Source organism: Tursiops truncatus, chromosome 2, assembly GCF_011762595.2.
Source record: "Tursiops truncatus isolate mTurTru1 chromosome 2, mTurTru1.mat.Y, whole genome shotgun sequence".
Classification (NCBI taxonomy): domain Eukaryota; kingdom Metazoa; phylum Chordata; class Mammalia; order Artiodactyla; family Delphinidae; genus Tursiops; species Tursiops truncatus.
Genome location: NC_047035.1, coordinates 143,769,576 through 143,789,320, shown reverse-complemented (window position 1 = coordinate 143,789,320; position 19,745 = coordinate 143,769,576). Strand labels below are relative to the sequence as shown.

Below are 19,745 nucleotides of genomic sequence, written 5' to 3'. Positions count from 1 at the left end.
AACTTCTTTCAGAGGAGTGAAGAAGGAAAAACCACTGCAGTCTGAAGTTTTAGAAGTTTAATTAAAAAGAAGAGAAGGAACAGGGGTAACTTTTTGCCTGTGTGACAGCTATGATGGCTTTTGAGAGGCTAATGCCTGAGGATAAATACAGTGGAAGGAATATAGGCAGACCTCATGAATAAAAGGATTTGTGTTTTTGTCCAAGGGAGGCCCTGATCATAGGTCTAGAAGACCACTGCTTTGAGTTCCACAGTTTCCTTTCAGCCTCTAAGTTCTCCCTTCGTTGTCTCTCATGATTGTCTCTTTATGTGAATGTTAGCTTTACCTGTAAGGTATACTGTCCAAACATTTACCTTGACAGAGAGTCTGAATCTACACTTCCCAGAGATTACCCAATGGCATTTAAAAAGAGCACTGAGAAAGAGTCCTGGATACAGCAGAATGAAAAAACCTCTTGTTGGAAGTTAGGATCTGGGCAGAACCCAAAAACAAAAGGGGAGCTGATGTGGATATGTCTACAGTGTGGTGGGGTGACAGACAGCAGCTTGATAAAACAGATACACAGGCCATATAAAGCACTGCACTCTAGGTGTGCAGGGTCTATGCAGTGGCAACACTCTGGGGCTATGTGATCTACTCAGTGAGTGTGCATACACAGGGATGTGAATGCAAACATACAACCTCCAGAACATTTTTCTGCAAGAACTTCTAATAATAAAAACATACTCCTGGGACTTCCCTGGTGACGCAATGGTTAAGAATCCGCCTGCCAATGCAGGGGACACGGGTTTGAGCCCTGGTCCGGGAAGATCTCGCATGCCACAGAACAACTAAGCCCATGTGCCAGAACTACGGAGCCTGCGCTCTAGAGCCCGTGCTCTGCAACAAGAGAAGCCACGGCAACAAGAAGCCCGCACACCACAACAAACAGTAGCCCCCGCTCGCCGCAACTAGAGAAAGCCTGCGCGCAGCAACAAAGACCCAACGCAGCCAATAAATAAATTTATTTAAAAAAAAATACTCCTTTAGTATCAAAAAGGCAAACCTGCAAAACCACGTGCATCAACTATTTATTTTACTTCCCACAGTTTCCCCCACTCCCCAGCCTCCGTCTAATTCACCTCTCCTCTGAAACAGCTTAAGACGATGTTAAATATTTCTATTCAAGGTAGTGCAGGTATATCATCACCACGCTCCTCACTAACTCTCCCAACTCAATAGAAATGTAAAAGTTAGCAAACTATGCAAATGAAGTACAATTCTTGATTGATTCCCATCATCAATTAACTGTTGAGGTGATTGTAGAAAGCCAGATTCTCAATGGAGTAAAATTTCCAAAGACATAAGATTGCATAGCAAAAAACCACTTTTTTAAAAATGGTGAAGGGACACAGGTTTCCTGTGTGCCTCTTTATGTATATTTCCATATGTCACATATGCCAAATATATAATATCATTTTCATTCATTATTTTGATAGATATTTTTCTTATGGTGACCCAAAATAAATAGACTGCCAGATATTTCTCCAGCAAAGACGGGTTTATTCAGGATCTGCAGAGAATTGCAATTAGGGTTCTGCAACCATGGTGAGCCACATGCAAGTCTCCCCACGGCAAGGGAAAGAGAACACTTTTATGGAAGGGGAAAAGGAAGCTGGAAGTGGGGAACTATAGGAAACAAAGAGTCCATGCCTTTCATTGGCTGAGTCCTTGCCAGGAAAGGAGTCTATTCTTCCCACTGGGCTCTGCTATCACCCCAGGGCATGAGCGCTCCCCGTTTCTGGTCTCCTGACTATTTAACTGAGGCTTGTGTTTATTAATTTTTTACATTTATACTGCAGCTAAGTCTCTTTTTCCCTTGAAGCTTGTTATAACCATCAAATTCAGAAATATTTAAGTTTTTTTAATGTGGATTAGTGAAAAGTATAATGAGTAGGAAAAAGTAAGATGGTCAGAAAAACCAACAGAAGTTTTCCAACCACATTTATTAAAGACACCTAGTTACCAGTGAGCAACTAGAACAAGTGTGGGGAGAGGGGCATACCTAATGAAAGTTCTAAGAACTTTTTCTAATGAAAGCTTCTATCACAACTATGGAACTTGTAACTTGTCCAATCTAAAAATTATGTTTCTAAATAAGAAGATTAAGAACCAGCACTAAAGAGGCAAAATTTTAAATCCATAGAAGTCTTCAAACTCTTCAACTTGGAGACGTATCTTCAGTTAACACACAGACCTACAATTTAGTGAGAACATAGGAGAAGACATGTTGAAGCTTTGGTACAAGTGTATGTGGGACAGAGAAGAGGGGAGGAGAGGAGAGACAGAGAGAGAGAGTGTGCGTGTGTGTTCCGAGCTGCCCCAGTAATCAGCTATCCAAGGTCAGTACGGGGCGCTCTGGAATTTTTGATTTATGATTTCAGTGAGGTCTGAATGTTCCCTAAATGCTTTGTGATTTGTAGCGCAGTGCCAGGAGACATAAAAGCAATAAGCAAGGCGCTGCATGCAGAACGAAGTATCTAGCTTGTTTTTAAGCACTCTAAACTTAAATAGGAATTTCCACTGAAACTGTATTCAATTCAATTGAATAAAAGAGATTAGAGAGGAAGACAAAATATGTAATAGTTTGTACTTTATATTAACTTTTTCTCTCCCATTTCAATATGTTATAATAAATTTTCTGCCAGTTATAATTTTATGATGTGAAAATGAGTCATCATTGAAGGAGCTCTTTATTGGGTTTCTGAATAGAGCAGACACCTTCTTCACAGAAGATAATCTTCTTAGATTCAAAGTGAAATATAACTTGTATTTTGCAGGCTTTGGAGAGAGATATTTCTAGGTATGTTTTTCAAAATGTAGATCTTTTCATGAAAAATGAAAGAATGGGGAGTGTTGCTGGTTTATTTGGTAATATAAATATCAAAGCACTGAGCCCTAACTACTGGACCACCAGGGAATTCCACTAAGTATCAATGAATTCATAAAATTAATGAGTATGAAATTTGTAAATTTCAAAGATAATAAAAATTCCTAAAAGAACCCAAGCAACAAAAAAGCAAGTTTCTTACTAAGGAAAAAATGGATATGACACAAGACTTCTCATCTACAGCGCTAAATACCATAAGAAAATGGATCAATTGTCTGGAACAGGTCAAGAAATTACAGCCCCAGGGCCAAATCTGGCCTGCTGTCTGTTTTTGTAAATAAAGTATTACTGAAACATTGCCATACCCTATACAAATATTGTCTATTTTATATTACAACAGCACAGCTGAATTGTTGTTACAGAGATCCCACGGCCTACATATTTACTATCTGGCACCTGACAAAAAATGTTTGCCAACCCCTGGTCTAGAATTTTGAGTGAAAAAAAAAAAAGTGTGACCCAAGAATTCTTACGCCATTCAAGAATTCACTGCATATACAAACACAGGCTCAAAAATAAAAGCATTCCAGGGCTTCCCTGGTGGCACAGTGGTTGAGAGTCCACTTACCGATGCAGGGGACACGGGTTCGTGCCCCAGTCCGGGAAGATCCCACATGCTGCGGAGCGGCTAGGCCTGTGAGCCATGGCCGCTGAGCCTGTGCGTCTGGAGCCTGTGCTCCGCAATGGGAGAGGCCACAACAGTGAGAGGCCCGCGTACCGCAAAAAAAATAAATAAATAAAAATAAAATAAATAAAAGCATTCCAAAAATATGCCACCCACAGATCATACTGAAAAAAATTACTTAAAGGAATACTCCATCTGACCAAGAAATTAATAAAAATACATGTCAAGAATGAGGAAGACATGATTTAAAAAGCAGAAGCAATGAACCATGAACCTAGGAAAATTTAGAGTTGACTTTAAATGACTGTTCCTTATAAATATAGTAAGAAAATAATCAAATGTCAAAAAATTCCTTAAAGAATAGATACACATTTTAAAATTATTATTATTGATTTTAAATCCCAGTTTATGTTTATTAAAATCTAGGACAAAAAAGCACATTCACTTTCTTATCTTTTACAGGAGTAAAAAAGTCAATCAATACTATATTGATAATGCTAATGAGAATTTGAGGTTCAAAAACATGTTAATGTAACCAGTAATAGAAATGGATACCTGACTATGAAGTACTAAAGAGAAAAAAGGATACAAAGGAAAAAGAAATGGCAAAAAAAATTCTTTTTCCAAAAACAGAAACCAAGATAACAAGTAACAGAAGGGAACGCCAAACACACCAGTTATCACCAAAAAGAGGACAGGCTGAACCCTTCTGATACAAGAAGACTCCCAGTTGGGTGCAAAAACAAAAATCCAATTGTATGCTATTTACAAGAGGCATGCCCACAGACAATGGCACCAAAGATTCAGGAGAAAGTCAAAGGCATATTCAAACACAAAGAGGTAGCAAAATTGATAATAAGGTAGAATTCGAGACATAGAGCTTTACATGGAAAAACAAGGTTGGTTTATATCCATTAACAAAATCCACAATTAAGCACAATAGTTAAGAAGTTTTCAGTGCTAAGAAACATAGTGTTGAAGCATATAAAACATGTTAAAAGTTAGAGAAATTAACAAAACTTGCATTTGTTTTCACCAAAATGTTTAAGTAAAATTAACACTTGAAGAAAATGTACTGTTTGTCCTATTGTTCAGTGAGTCCACTGATATTCCACCAGGGGCCAACTAAAAGATACACGCCCTTTTGAGAAGTAGATGCATAAACCAGTGGCTTTCAAACTTTCTGGAACCTAGAGTAAGAAAAACACCGTGACCCATTTTATATACACATAGACACAGACATATACACATGCATGTACACGTACACAGATACACATAGACACACATGCAAATCTTTACTTAAATAAAAGGTTTTTTTCTATGTCTTTCTTGTTTGTTTGTTTTTTAATGCTACTAAACTGAATTTAAAAGTCCCAATGAGTCAGGCTTTAAGTGTGAAAACAACTGGTCTAGACAATCAGATAAACTAATTCATCCCAGGACTTCTTACAAGTGATTCTGGCTTCCAGCATCACTACACCCAAAGAACACTTATATTATTACGTGTATTTGCTTTAAACCAAAGTAATGAGATGGGCAGTTAGGAAGACATTTTTTGTTTCTGTTCAATTTCCATCTCATAGCTCCCTGCCCACTTCATCCAATAGTAATATTGGCTTGTTCTGCTTGCTTATTTGTGGATAATTAGTTAATACATACCTGATTTTATAGATGATGAGGAGGATAAAAAAAATAAACATTGGTAGATTATGTTCGCATTTCTTTGCAGCTACTATCAATCATTCATTCAACATACAATCATTAGGCTTATAGAATTTTTTTTTTTTTTGGCTGCGTTGGGTCTTCGTTGTTCCCCGCGGGCTTTCTCTAGTTGCAACGAGCAGGGTCTACTCTTCGTTGCAGCGTGCGGGCTTCTCATTGCAGTGGATTCTCTTGTTGCGGAGCATGGGCTCTAGGCGTGCAGGCTTCAGTAGTGGCAGCACACAGACTCAGTAGTTGTGGCACACGGGCCTTAAAGCGGGCAGGCTCCAGTGGTTGTGGTGCATGGGCTTAGTTGCTCTGCAGCATGTGGGATCTTCCCGGACCAGGGATCAAACCTGTGTCCCCTGCATTGGCAGGCGGATTCTTAACCACTGCGCCACCAGGGAAGCGTGGGGCTCTTGATGTCTTAGAGAATGTCTAACCACAGGTTAGGGATAGCCTCCATCTTATCCGTTTTATGGGCAGGAGCCCAGAGGATCTATTTCCTCAAATGCCGTCAGCAGTGAAAACAGCCCTTTAAAATTCTTCATTAAAGCATTCTGAGGGGACTTCCCTGGCGGTCCAGTGGTTAAGACTTCGCCTTCCACTGCAGGGGCTGTGGGTTTGATCCCTGGTTGGGGAGCTAAGATCCCACATGCCTTGTGGCCAAAAAAACCAAAACATAAAACAGAAGCAATAGTGTAACAAATTCAATAAAGACTTTAAAAATGGTCCACGTCAAAAAAAATAAAAAAGCATTTTGAAAGGCCACAAGACCGGGATGTTTCTTTATGATGAATTATAACCTGTTCTTCTTTCCAGGGAAGTGACTTAGGGAATTTTCTCCATTGAAAACTGAGGACAAGAGATGATTTCAAGGAAGCTGGGCCAGTAAAGTGAAATGAAGTTCTGCCTTTGTCCACTTGGCAAATGTCAGGGCTGAATTCTCTATCTTAGGTTATTGTGGTGACCTCCTAACTGGCCACCCCTGTCCAAACACTTGACTTCTCTGTCTCATGTTCCTGCCAAAGTGACCTTAAAACTCACCTGGATTGTATCACTCCACCACTTGAAAACTTTGTTTTCACCCACTCGCCGCAACTAGAGAAAGCCTGTGTGCTGCAATGAAGACCCAACACAGCCAAAAATAAATAAATAAATTTATATTTTTTTAAAAAAAGGACATCAACAGCCCCAAAACTGTTCCATTAACCCTTGAGGACAGAGTGAGAGAAAAGGAGAGAGGACTTGCCGATGAAGAGAGCAGGAGTGGGGCACGGACACCCGTGGTGGTATTTATTTACAAACCAGTTTTCACCGCTCCGACCTGAGGTTTAAGGATCAGAAGACGAAACTAAAAACAACTTATTTTTTTCTAATTCAAACTCCTCTTAAAAATTCTGCCTCGGGACTTCCTTGGTGGCACAGTAGATAAGACTCTGTGCTCTCAATGCAGGGGGCCCGGGTTCAATCCCTGGTCAGGGAACTAGATCCCACATGCATGCTGCAACTGAGAGTTCACATGCTACAACTAAGGAGCCTGCGAGCCACAACTAAGGAGCCCACGAGCTGCAACTAAGGAGGCTGTGAGTTGCAACTGAGGAGCCCGCCTGCCACACCTAAGGAGCCCATGTGCCGCAACTAAGACCTAGCGCAACCAAATAAATAAATAATTTTTAAAATTCTGCCTCTTCTCTCAATTTAACATATACAGAAACACATATAAACCTAATAAACATTTTAATGTCTTGATTAAAGGTAATAAAATAAAAACTGAATTGGAAAAGGAGTTTAAAAACCTGAAGTTCTATAGGTAGAGAGTTTTAAGTCACCTAGGTTAGTCCTTTTAATGACACTTAAGTGTTCCACAGTACATTCAATGAATCACTATGTTTGAACAGAACATTTGGCAGGCTAACGCATCTTGGCAAGAATAACAGGCCATAATCCCTAAGGAAGTATCTTTTCATCTTAATGGGCTTGGAGTTAACAAAAAGTAAACCACCACTCTCGGAAATGAGAATATAGTCTGAAGTTCCTGCTGCAAAAGATAAAATAGACAATCCTGGAACAGCTCCAAGGAAGCCTACCATGTGTACACTTATCATTCATATGAAAGGCCCTGTTACAAGTGAAAGCCTAGGCTGTTCTTCCTGTGCATTTACTTGAATATAAAATGACTGAAAAAAAAGCTTAACTTCACAACCAGTGTACTTTTAGATACATGTGACTTAGCGCAAGTTCTTCCTTGGGAAAATATGACGATGTTCCCATGCATACAATTACCAACAGTACTTGTTCCGTGAATAATGGTTCTGGTGCAGTATACTGTCAGGAGAGAAGGAAAGTCCAGGTGGTAAAGCAACATTAATGAATGAGGTGTTAAGAAAAGAAATGGCACTTCAAAGGGCACTGGAGTGGAAAACAGGAGAACTGGGTGACCACTGCATTGTTATTAACTGCCTGTATGAACTTGGGGAAGTCACTTGACCTCTGTGGGCTTCCATGATCCCCTCTGAAAACAAGGAAGATGGAACGAGGACCATTAGTGTTTGTTCCACCTCCCCCAGTGCCTAACTCCGAAGGCAACGTTCTCAACTGTCCTGAGGGAGAGGTCACCCAAAACTCCTGCGAAGGCCTGTGGAGTGTGCAGAAGAACGTGGTACGTTAATGCCCACAGACTGGATTATGAACGCAGCAGGGACCCAGAGGCTGTTACACATTTCACCGGGCACTCTGACTCAGGAGATGCAACAGACTTCAGTCTCGGTATGACTGTGCGTACTTGGCATTATAGAAGGACACAGAGCAGCATCTCCACCTCCTCCTGGGCCCAGGAGCTACCCCAGCATGCAGCTTCTTTTGCTCCCTCATCCACATGGGGTGCATCAAGAGCCAAGGTGTGTGCAGGTCCCCTTGAGACCTGTGAGTTCCTACCAGGTTTTTACATGGGTCAAGACTCAGAGACCCAAGGCACCAACTCATAGCTCCCAACCCAGGTGCAACGGCACACAGCAGACACGGCAGGTACAACATTCCACCTGGATCTTAACTCTACAGCTTCCCCAAAGTGAGTGCTGGGAGAAGATCAACTGCAAGGTTATTCCAGCCCAGGTCTAACGTGAACCCTTTATTCCCAAATACCAAATAAAAGTGTCACAGCATCTTATAAAACAACTATTTCTGATATACTTTTTAAAGTGCCCCTAGGTAGATGCTTATTATTTTTTAAGTCCAGCTTTCCTTTAATGACTATAAAATATTGATCATCCATAAATTTATATAAGCATTCTTTGAATTCATAATAGTGTTGGCTTTACCTCAAGACACTTTCACTGAAAGTCTGATGTGAACAACATGATGCTGGGGGACTTCCCTGGTGGCACAGTGGTTAAGACTCTGCACTCCCAATGCAGGGGGCCCGGGTTTGATCCCTGGTCAGGGAACTTGATCCCACACGTATGCCGCAACTAAGAGTTTGCATGAAGCCACAACAAAAGAGCCCACCGGCTGCAATTGAGACCTGGCGCAACCAAATAAATAAATAAATAAAATATTTTTTAAAAAATAAGAAAACAAACAAAAAAAACATGATGCTGGCACCAAGAGTACAGGTGATTTAGGAGAAGGGCTCTGCTCTTAAAGAGTACAAGTCGGGGCTTCCCTGATGGCACAGTGATTAAGAATCCGCCTGCCAATGCAGGGTACACGGGTTCGAGCCCTAGTCTAGGAGGATCCCACATGCCGTGGAGCAACTAAGCCCATGCACCACAACTAGTGAGCCTGTGCTCTACAGCCCGCAAGCCACAACTACTGAGCCTATGCTCTAGAGCCCATAAGCCACAACCGCTGAAGCCTGAGCGCCCAGAGCCCTGTGCTCCACTTGCTGCAACTAGAGAGCACCCACGTGCAGCAATGAAGACCTAATGCAGCCAAAAATAAATAAAAATTAATTAATTAATTGAAAAAATAAATAAAGAATCCAAGTCTCCAATGCTTTTCTCCTGGGCCACCAAGCAATTCTCTGACATCCAGCTGGGTGTCCTACAATTCAACTCAATTCTGACACAATCCACCTGGGGACAGTGTCAGATCCTACAGGGTAAGGGCTCAGTCCCACAAGACTGCCTGCCCTACCTGCAACCCCCACGCCAGATGCCAATGGCAAGTCCAGGTTGTTACCTGTACTTCTGACCTACAGGCTATACATCGGAGGTTCCCTCCTTGGGTTGGATTAACTTGATTAATTTGCTAGAGCAGCTCACAGGACTCAGAGAAACATTTTACTAACTAGATTACCAGTTGACTGTACAAGGATACAGCTCAGGAGGAGATATACAAGGCAAGGTACAGGGAAAGGGAGCACAGCATCCAGCAGCTCCACAGGCTTGCCAGCCAGGAAGCTCTCCAAACCCCATCCTTTGGGTTTTTATGGAGGCTTCACTGCAAAGGCATGATTGATTAAATCATTGGTCACTGGTGACTGATTCAACATCCAGCCCCTCTCCCCTCTCCAGAAGTCAGTGAGGTGGGGAGACTGAAAATTCCAACCCTCTAATCAAAAGTTGATTCCCCTGGTTGCTTTCCAAAGTCACCACATCAACATAAACTCAGGTCTGGTTGAAAGGGGTGTGCTATGAATATCAAGACACCTTTATGGCTCTTATTACTTGGGAAATTCCAAAGATTTTAGGAGTTCTGCCAGAAACTGGGATGAAGACCAAATATGTATTTCTTATTATAAATCACAATACCACAAAGTCTCTCAGCAAAGAAAAGAAATATACCCCCTAGGAGAATTTGTACAACAGGTGGATATATGTTAAGTGCTGGGTGAGTAAGAATTAGAGAAGAAAGGGACTTGAGGACTGGAGGCAGTCAAGGAAGGGTTAGAGAAGGTGAGAACAGCTTGTTGTTGACAGTAACTGCCATTCTTGATCCCTCACTACATGAGCCAGTTCACTACAGGGCACTTCACCTACATCATCTTACTTTATCCTCTAAACAGCACAATGAGTGGCCACTGCAACTATCCCTGATTTCATAGGGAAAAATGTGTACTTTGTGATGTTGAGTAATTTCCCCAAATGGTAAAGCTTAGATTCAAATTCAGATCAGTCTGACTCAAAAGGCAATGACATTAAGCGCTAGACTAAAAGATACCACCTGGAAGGAACACCGAAGACATTCTAGCCTTGAAAAACAGTAGGTGTAACCAAATTTCACAGTAATGCATATAGTGTGTTGTCAGATGACAACTCAACCACTGCAAAAACAACAGAATCCGCATCAGCAACAAGAGCCCCTTTACTGGGCACCTACTATATGCCAAGCACTCTTCAGTCAAGCTTCATAACAGACCTGTGAGGTAGCTTCATCCACTCACAGGTGACAAGACTGACACTCAGAGGAGTTCAACAACCTCCCCAAAGTCACATAGTTAGAAAGTAGCAAAAGTAGAACTCACATCCAGGCTTACCTGATTCCCAAGTCTGGGTTCTCGATTGCTACGAAATACTGTCTTCCAGCAGACTACTTTGGCTGAAGTAGAGGAACTGCACCAGGCGGAAGAAGGAGTCAAGGTAAAAAGACAGAGCGGCCCAGACAGTGGCCTGAATGTTTACATTTTATCCAGTATCCCTTCTCTTGGCAACAGTTAGCTAGCAGGAACCTCAGTCTGCTCAGGCACACAGACCTATGCTGGGTACCGGGACAGGCTTGAACAGGGTAGGTGGCCTGTACAAAAAGAGGTACTTTAGGAAAGGCAATATGGCCAGAAAACCAACTGGAAGTGTATTCCAATGGAACAGATACGAAGAATCAAAACTGTAGACAAAGGATCCTCTAAAACTGGAATTAGAGAAAGACAGGTGATAAAAATATTACAAAGAAAAACCTGGTAATACTTGATAACTGGATGGGTAGAAAAGAGACAAGAATAAGTCTATGTTTACAAACTGGCTACTAACAGAAATGTGAAAAACACAAAGAGCACAATAAGAATGAATTTTGACATGCTGAAATCCAGGGACAGTGGGACATCTAAGTGACAACAAAAAGCTGAACAGGACAGCACAAAGGAGAGGGCCCTGTGATATGCTGGCACAAACCTGCCTCCAGAGGACAACAGGTTGGTTAACTCCACAACTGCAGGGACCAGGTCCACCCTGTTCCCTGCTGCATACCCCATTACGCCTCCCACAGACGAGCACTCACGAAATATCTTCTGAATAAAGTATTACGATCCAACCCAAATTTTTCCACCCTATCCTCAAGGATATCACAACTTTGCCAAATGCCTTGATGAAATTCATACCCACTCTCTTTACTATATTCTTGCAGGTGCCATGCAACCCTACTGAAGAAAGAAAGGAGCTCAATTTAATGGAAACGACTTCAATAAACCAATCCTAACCCTCCCAAAAGTACTGATCATGAACAACCTAGAGGGATGTTACACATGTCAGGTTCAAAGATTCTGTCCTTGACACTGCCCCATTCAGTCATTTTTAAATGTTTTGGTTGAGGACTAGAAAGTCTTCATTATGATCATTTATTTATTTCAGTTATGTGTCAGGCACCCACACATAGGTATGAATTCCTAAAGAGCTTCCAGAAAGATCAAAAATAAAAAATCAGCTCTGACAAAGTTATGACTGCAAAGAGCCTGTTATATTCTATAGAATTTCAGAAATGATTGACAGCATAGGTGAATTTGATTTTGGACTGTCCGGTATCCATTGCCCTTGTTCTGGAAACCGTACTTCGTTTTCCTGTGGTGAATCACTCCCAGCCCACTCTCAGCTCAGTGGTTTGGGTAGGGCCGCACAGGTGGGCACAGGACCTGTCCAGTCAGTCAACACATCCTTTCTCCCTGGTTACAGTGCGTGGCTCAGGGATGGACAAGTAAGACCCAGGCCTAGGTCACTCAGCCTCGTCCATGTCCTTGGCCACAGTGATTGATTTCAGGATGGCCACTTGACCCAATTCGGGTCAATAAGAGTTAAGACCAGGACTTTACTGGGACCGTTAGAAAACAGACTTGCTCTTTTCTGCTGGGACTGTTAGCAGTAAAGATGCTGTGGAACCTGGAACTACCACGGCCACCTGTGGCACCAAGAAATGAAGCCAATATAGATGAAAGCGGAGTCAAAAGGCAGAGATAGAGTAGATCCTAACGACTCTGATCTGGCCATATCTAAAGCTAGCCCTTCTGCGGATTTTTCAGTCTCTGGGCCAATAAAATCCTATTTTTGCTTAAGCCACGTTGAATTAGATTATGGCCTTTCAGTGGAAGGACTGCTGGCTAATCTAATTGCCCAAGCAGCCCTCACTTTGAGAACAAATGCAGTAAAGAGGCAGCCCCTCCCCTTCTTTTATGCTTCTGTTATTTTGCTATATACATAATACAAAAATAGCCCATGTGAAATTTTTGCTTATATTTGCAACTGAGGACACCAGAGCTCACTTTTTTCTAACCTGCCATAACGTGAGCAAACCAGAAAGATAAGCAGGCTACATAAGCTATACTGGGAACAATCTGAGCTCTAGTCAGCTTGTCACAAACACGATGAAGCTAGATTTATGCTGTAGCACTGAAGATGCCACATTCTAAACTGCTGATGTGAGCAAAAATCCACGGTGCAGAATGTGATGCTGGGAGATAACAAACAGCAGAGACTGCAAATCGAACATTCTATAAACAACAGCAAAGAGCATTAGCTCCCAGGCTGCAATTGCAAGAAACTACAGGTATAATTCCCTAACCCTTTGCAATGCCAATTGCAAGCATCTGCAAAGAAAAACACATGGGGAGAAAAAGCAACCCGTCCCACAAATACAGCATGAATAAATGGTATGGAGGAGAAAAAAAATGAACAAGCAGTTTTGTGAGTGAACTTTTTTCCATTCAGGGCCAAGCCCTGAACTTCTATATTCTTAATATTCTTTTCATTTGACTTATATTTGATATATACAACAGGTTGGGATAGTCGTTCTACTTACATATGTTTTCTGTCTCCCCAGCTAGAGTGTGAGCGCCTTGAAGTCCAGGACCTTATCGTTCCAGAGCTAATACAGTGTCTGATACAAAGTAGATGTTCAGAAAATGTTTGTTGGAAATTATCAAAATGTTAAACACTCAGGTAGCATTGAGTTGACTGCATAATGAATAATCCTGCCTTCCTTGTTTAAAATTAATAATAGTTACCATTTACTGAATAGCTCCTATGTGCCAAATGATGTGCTAAAACCTATATATAAATGATTTACCTCACTTGTTTGAACTGAGTTTATCCTAACCAGGAAGTACAGCTAAATTAAGAGGAAAGATCATGCTTCTTCCTTACTCTTCCCCTCTATCGTACTTAAACAGAAATAGAACTAATGCATGAAGGTTCAGGGTGACACATTTTAGCTCAACCAAAGGAATATATTCTACAAGGAGCAGAGTTGTTCTACAAAGACAATGGGCTGCCTCTGGAGAAACTGGTTACTGGAGGATACCAAGTAGCATTTCAATTAGCCAGGACATCACAGAGTGATGCAAGCATGGAAGGAGATGTTAATATGGTCAACCAGAATTAGGAAAGTGCCCTGGGCTCCACCCATAAGCCCGTGAGTCTGGAGAAGTAGCTGATGAAGTGTGAGCAATGCCAGAGCCCACAATTCCTATCTTTCCTTATCTATAAGCCTGGGCTACCTCCCAAGATACACTACATTCCCTTATGTTTCACTGTCTTAAAATTTTTATAATGTTGGCATTCATCTGGTCTAGGAGGTAGATCTGAGTGTACTTTTGGTGTCTAAACATCTAACAAAGCACAGGACTGTATAATATAGGAGAAAAAGTAGCAAAGTAAATAATCCCCTTACTACCATGAGACCTTGACTCTGTCCCTTCCCATGCTGTCATACTGATTTTACAGGTTATGTTGTAAAAATGAAAAGGAACAGAAATTGAGAGAAGATTGCATAAAGCTTCACTGGGATTTCTTTGCAACTGTTTAAGTCTTAATCAAAACTACATACCTCTAAGACAGGTTTGAGGCATTGTAGTACAAAATAGTACCTTAGCTTGTTTTGCTTCCAGCTCTTCGACTGCTTGATAATGATTAAATCTCCCAAGTGGCTGTTGGCCAGGGAATAGCACGTATAAAGGTCCAGCAGTAGAAAAAGCAAAATGGGGTTGGCCTAATTTGAAAAGATACATACACTCCAGTGTTCACAGAAGCTATCTGCAATGGCCAAGACATAGAAACAACCCAAGGGCCCATCAACACGTGATTGGTTTAAGAAGATGTGGTGTACGTGTGTGTACACACACACACACACACACACACACACACACACACACACACACAGTGGAATACTACTTGGCCATAAAAAAGAATGAAACATTGCTATTTGTGGCAACATGGATGGATATAATATCAAATATTATATGATGTCACTTGTATGTGGAATCTAAAAAAATAATACAAATGAATCTATATACAAAACAGAAACAGACTCATAGACATAGAAAACAAACTTATGGTTACCAAGGCGGATAAATTAGGAGTATGGGATTAACAGAAACAAATTACAATGTATAAAATAGATAAGCAACGAGGATTTACTGTACAGCACAGGGAACTATATTTAATATCTTATAATAATCTATAATGGAAAATATACATATATATATGACTGAATCATTTTGCTATATACTTGAAGTTAACACAATATTGTCAATCAACTATATTTCAATTTTTTAAAAATGGGGTTGGGAAACTGGGAGAGATTCAGAGTGGCTGAAACTCAGACTATAAAGTGAGGGAGTAGAAAGATGTAAAAATGGAAAGAATAGCAAGGCCAAATCAGGAAGAGCCTTGTTAAGGAATGTTTGATTCAAACTAAGGGCAGCGGAAAGTCACTGAAAGACTTTAAACAGGGGAGAGAAATGGTCAGCTTTGCATTTCAGAAATCTTGTTTCAATTACTACATAGATAATAGACTGAGAGGGAGGAGAGGAAGAAGAGTTAGGAGGCTGTTATAATAACCCAAGCAAGGGAAGATGGTGGCTTAGACTGCAGTGGTAGCAGTGGGATTAGAGAGGAGTGGACAGGTTCAATAAATAACTCAGTAAGTAAAATCATCAGGGCTCAGCAATCGGCACACATGGAACATGAGGGAAAGAGAAGAGTCAAGGATGATCTTGAGATTTCTGGCACGGTGATGGGTGGTGATGGTACTATACACTAAGAGAAACACAGGATAGTGGGCATGAGGCAATATGATTCAGTTTGGAACATGTTGTGTTGGAGATGACCATGTGATACCCAAGGTGTTGACAGGTCTGAGCTGGAGATATAAATGCTTATATCATTAATAATAAGGTACTCATTACCATACAGACCATAACTGAAACCATGGGAAATGCAGTATTATCCAGGGAAAATGTATAATCCAACCCACAAGGTCAGGGCAGGAGTCTGTGAAAAGGCAACAATACCTTAATACCTTACTATTACAGTTGACACTTCACAGTTTACAGAGGGCATCGCACCCTGAACGAGGTTAGGTCGGTGTCTTGGAATATAAGTGAAATACAAGTTCATCCCTGTAGGAAAAGTGACCCCCACTGACCCAACCATAACAAGCGGATCAGAGGTCTAACAACCCATCACAGCCTGAGAGCATCCTAAGGTGCGGATTCTAATACCATAACACTCACCTGTGGACAAGGCCTCCTCCCGAACCTCGACCTCACTGGGCTGATGAATATTCCAGGATGTTTTGGGAAGTGAAGAGATTTCCTCAGGCGATGCTAATTTCACCATATCCATGTGATTGCTCTGGAACTGGTACCGTGGGATAAAGCAGGTTTTGCCTTGTTGGAAAATGTCCTTGATGATCTCTTCTGTCTCAATTTCATCTTGCATGCTCAGAAAGATGGAGATTCTTTTGGACTTTTGATATTGACTATGGGTAAACACCTAAATGGGAAATGATGGCGGTTATAATTTCCAAGGTTATACTTTTAAAAACTAGTGGCTCCCTTTAACAGTTTTAATGCTTTCTCCCTTTTCTCTCAGCCTTCTCCAACCTCTTTATCCAAAAACAAACAAACAAAAACAGCAGACTAGTATATAATAGGTCAAATAATACGCATCCTGAAGCCTGACTTGAACTTCTGGACCCAACACTTACTTCTCTGATCCCTTTACACTTCTCTGGCACACCTACTCTGGCAGTGTGACAATTCATTAAAAAGTCACTGTGAGGGGCTTCCCTGGTGGCGCAGTGGTTGAGAGTCCGCCTGCCAATGCAGGGGACATGGATTCGTGCCCCGGTCTGGGAAGATCCCACATGCCGCGGAGCGGCTGGGCCCGTGAGCCATGGCCGCTGAGCCTGCGCGTCCGGAGCCTGTGCTCCACAAAGGGAGAGGCCACAGCAGTGAGAGGCCCGCGTACAGCAAAAAAAAAAAGAAAAAAAAAGTCACTGTGAGGCCCTGCTGTCTACATCAGGAATTTCAAGCTTGAACCCCATCTACCCGTTCTAGCAGACTTCAATCCTGTCACCCACTTCCCCGAGAGTCTGTCTCTTCTTTATTTTAACTCTGAAGCTCTCACAAGCTTCTTTACTCCCTGGATGGTCAGCCTTCTCTCCTGCCAAATTCTACCCATTTAAGCCCAACTCAAGGCCTAACTTTTCCTGACTCCTAGAGAACCCTTACTATGTTTAGAGTCACTATACAACCTAACAATTATGTGTTGTCATAATTTGATTATTAATTGTTTGGTGTGCCCTAAATGTAGCATCCTGGCCAGTCTGTAAACTCCCTGTGGCAGACAACATGCCATACAGTTCTCTTAGCTCTACCCACCTCCGTCCCATCTGCTATAAGCTCTTCTGTTCAAATGAATGTTAAAATGTTCACAAAGACGTAAGGTAGGGGGATCCTGGAGAGGCAAAGGCCCTCTAAGAGCAAGTGCCATGTTGTAAAGAAGGTGCACCTGGGGGAAAGCATCCCTTTTTGCTCAGTTTAATTAATTAATTAATTAATTTTTTGGCCGTGCTGGCGTGCGTGATCTTAGTTCCCCGCCTAGGGATTGGACCCGTGAACCCTGCAGTGGAAGCACAGAGTCTTAACCACTGGACCGCCAGGGAAAGTACTCCCTTTGTACTCAGGTTAATCATTCATGAGGCAGAAGAAACGGGCTGAGCTTTGCTCACATTAGAAATTTTAATAATTTCAGAACTTCCCCAGTCTCAGAAGTTAGCTCTTTTTATTTTCTTCCTTTTCTGTTCTTCCCCGTTCTCCGAGCTAAGAAGGAAAAGTTACTGCAGAAGTGACTTATAGGGCTTTCCTGGTGGTGCAGTGGTTAAGAATCCACCTGCCAATGCAGGGGACACGGGTTCGAGCCCTGGTCCGGGAAGATCCCACATGCCACAGAGCAACTAAGCCTGTGCACCACAACTACTGAGCCTGCGCTCTAGAGCCTGCGAGCCACAACAAGTGAGCCCATGTGCCACAACTACTGAAGCCCGTGTGCCTAGAGCCTGTGCTCCGCAATAAGAGAAGCCACCACAATGAGAAGCTGACGCACCACAACAAAGAGTAGCCCCAGCTCGCCACAACTAGAGAAAGCCCGCATGCAGCAACGAAGACCCAACGCAGCCAAAAATAAATAAATAAATTTATTTTTTTTTAAGTGACATAAATACGAGTGCCAGAAAGACACAGGCACAGAAAGTCAAGTTATTCCTAATAAAAAGGGACACAGAAGTTAAGTAAATAGAGCACACCAAACCAGTGCTAATGAAGGAAGTTAACTCTACCTTTCCGAGCAGTTACATAGCTATTATCAGGCCTGAAGCAGGCAAAGCAAATGGAACTGTGAAACCCAGACGTTGGGCAGATCTGAGGCTTTTGGCACCCAAGTACTTTCTGGGAAAGTTAAATGTCTATCTTGTTCTGTTTAAAGCAGAACACAGTAAATCAGAAGCTGAATAAGCAGTAATAAACATCAGTTAAAATTCAGTGTGAGACTATGTATACACACTTATCTTTCTTTCTTCCTCAAATCTCACTTATATGACAGTAAAAAAGCACACAAAAAAGAAAGCCATGATAGCCCTGATAACAAGAGGATAGAGATTTGACTAGTTTCTGCAAGACAGAGTGGATGGGACAGTATTTACAGACAAAAGAGTAGCAGATCACAACACTTGGGGAACATGGGTGTAGGTCAGACAGAATCCATTCTTCCCATGGAATTCCAAAGTGACTAAAAAAGCAAAGGAAATCCCCATTAGTTATCACACCTTCCTTCATAAATATGTACAGACAGTAATGGTTCATCAAACATTTTAGAAAGCCAAAACACAAATTAGAAGGATTTTTTAAAAGGGGAATTGATACAGCCACTATGGAGAAGAGCACCTTAAAAAACTAAAAATAGAACTACTATATGATCCAGCAGTCCCACTCCTGGGCATATACCCAGAGAAAACCATAATTCAAAAAGACACATGCACCCCAATGTTCATTGTAGCACTATTTACAAGAGCCAGGACATGGAAGCAACCTAAATGTCCATCAACAGAGGAATGGATAAAGAAAATGTGGTACATATATACAATGGAATATTACTCAACCGTAAAAAGGAACGAAATTGTGCCATTTGCAGAGATGTGGATGGACCTAGAGACTATCATACAAAGTAAGGCAAAAAGAGAAAAACAAATTAATGCATATATGTGGAACCTATAAAAATGGTACAGATGAACTTATTTGCAAAGCAGAAACAGAGACACAGATGTAGAGAACAAACATATGGATACCAAGGGGGAAAGGGGGAGGGGGTGGGAGGAATTGGGAGATTGGGGTTGACATATATACACTACTATGTATGCAACAGATAACTAAGGAGAACCTACTATATAGCACAGGGAACTTTACTCAGTGCTCTGTGGTGACCTAAATGGGAAGGAAATCCAAAAAAGAGGATATATGTATAAGCATGGCTGATTCACTTTGCTGTACAGCAGAAACTGACACAGCAGTGTAAAGCAACTATACTCCAATAAAAATAAATAAATAAATAAATGAAAATAAAAGAAGAGGTGGGTGGAGTGATCCAGCAGGAAAGTGAGATCATTATAATTCAGAGAACATGGATTTTTAAAAATTCTAATTAGTTTTCTCAGACAAGTTCAAGAAGATAGATGCATCTATAAAACAACAACAGGCTGCTTTGGAAAGAAAGCAATCAGAGAATTAAAAAATACCTGGAAATTAAAATTAACATTACCAAAATTAAAACAATTCAGGAGAAAGCCTCAAGTAGGGGAAAAAGACAAAGACGTGGGGAAAATAAAAAATATTAAGAGACATAGAAGATCAATCTAGGATTTTTACTATTTGATTAACAGGAATTGCAGAAAGGAAAAGAAGTAATCAAAGACATAATAGGTAAAGATACCAGTCTTCAGATTGAATGG

At 41.3% G+C, this 19,745-nt stretch overlaps 1 protein-coding gene across 4 annotated transcripts in view; it reads right to left on the bottom strand.

The window, feature by feature from the left end:
- MTHFS (methenyltetrahydrofolate synthetase) overlaps positions 1–19,745 on the bottom strand; it is a 260,674-nt gene that overhangs the window by 236,549 nt on the left and 4,380 nt on the right. For all 4 annotated transcript variants that reach the window (XM_073801471.1, XM_019945936.3, XM_033852245.2 and 1 more), the window contains exon 2: positions 15,973–16,234. In XM_073801471.1, coding sequence (XP_073657572.1) covers positions 15,973–16,234 — 262 coding nt within the window. The remainder of the gene's footprint in view (positions 1–15,972; positions 16,235–19,745) is intronic.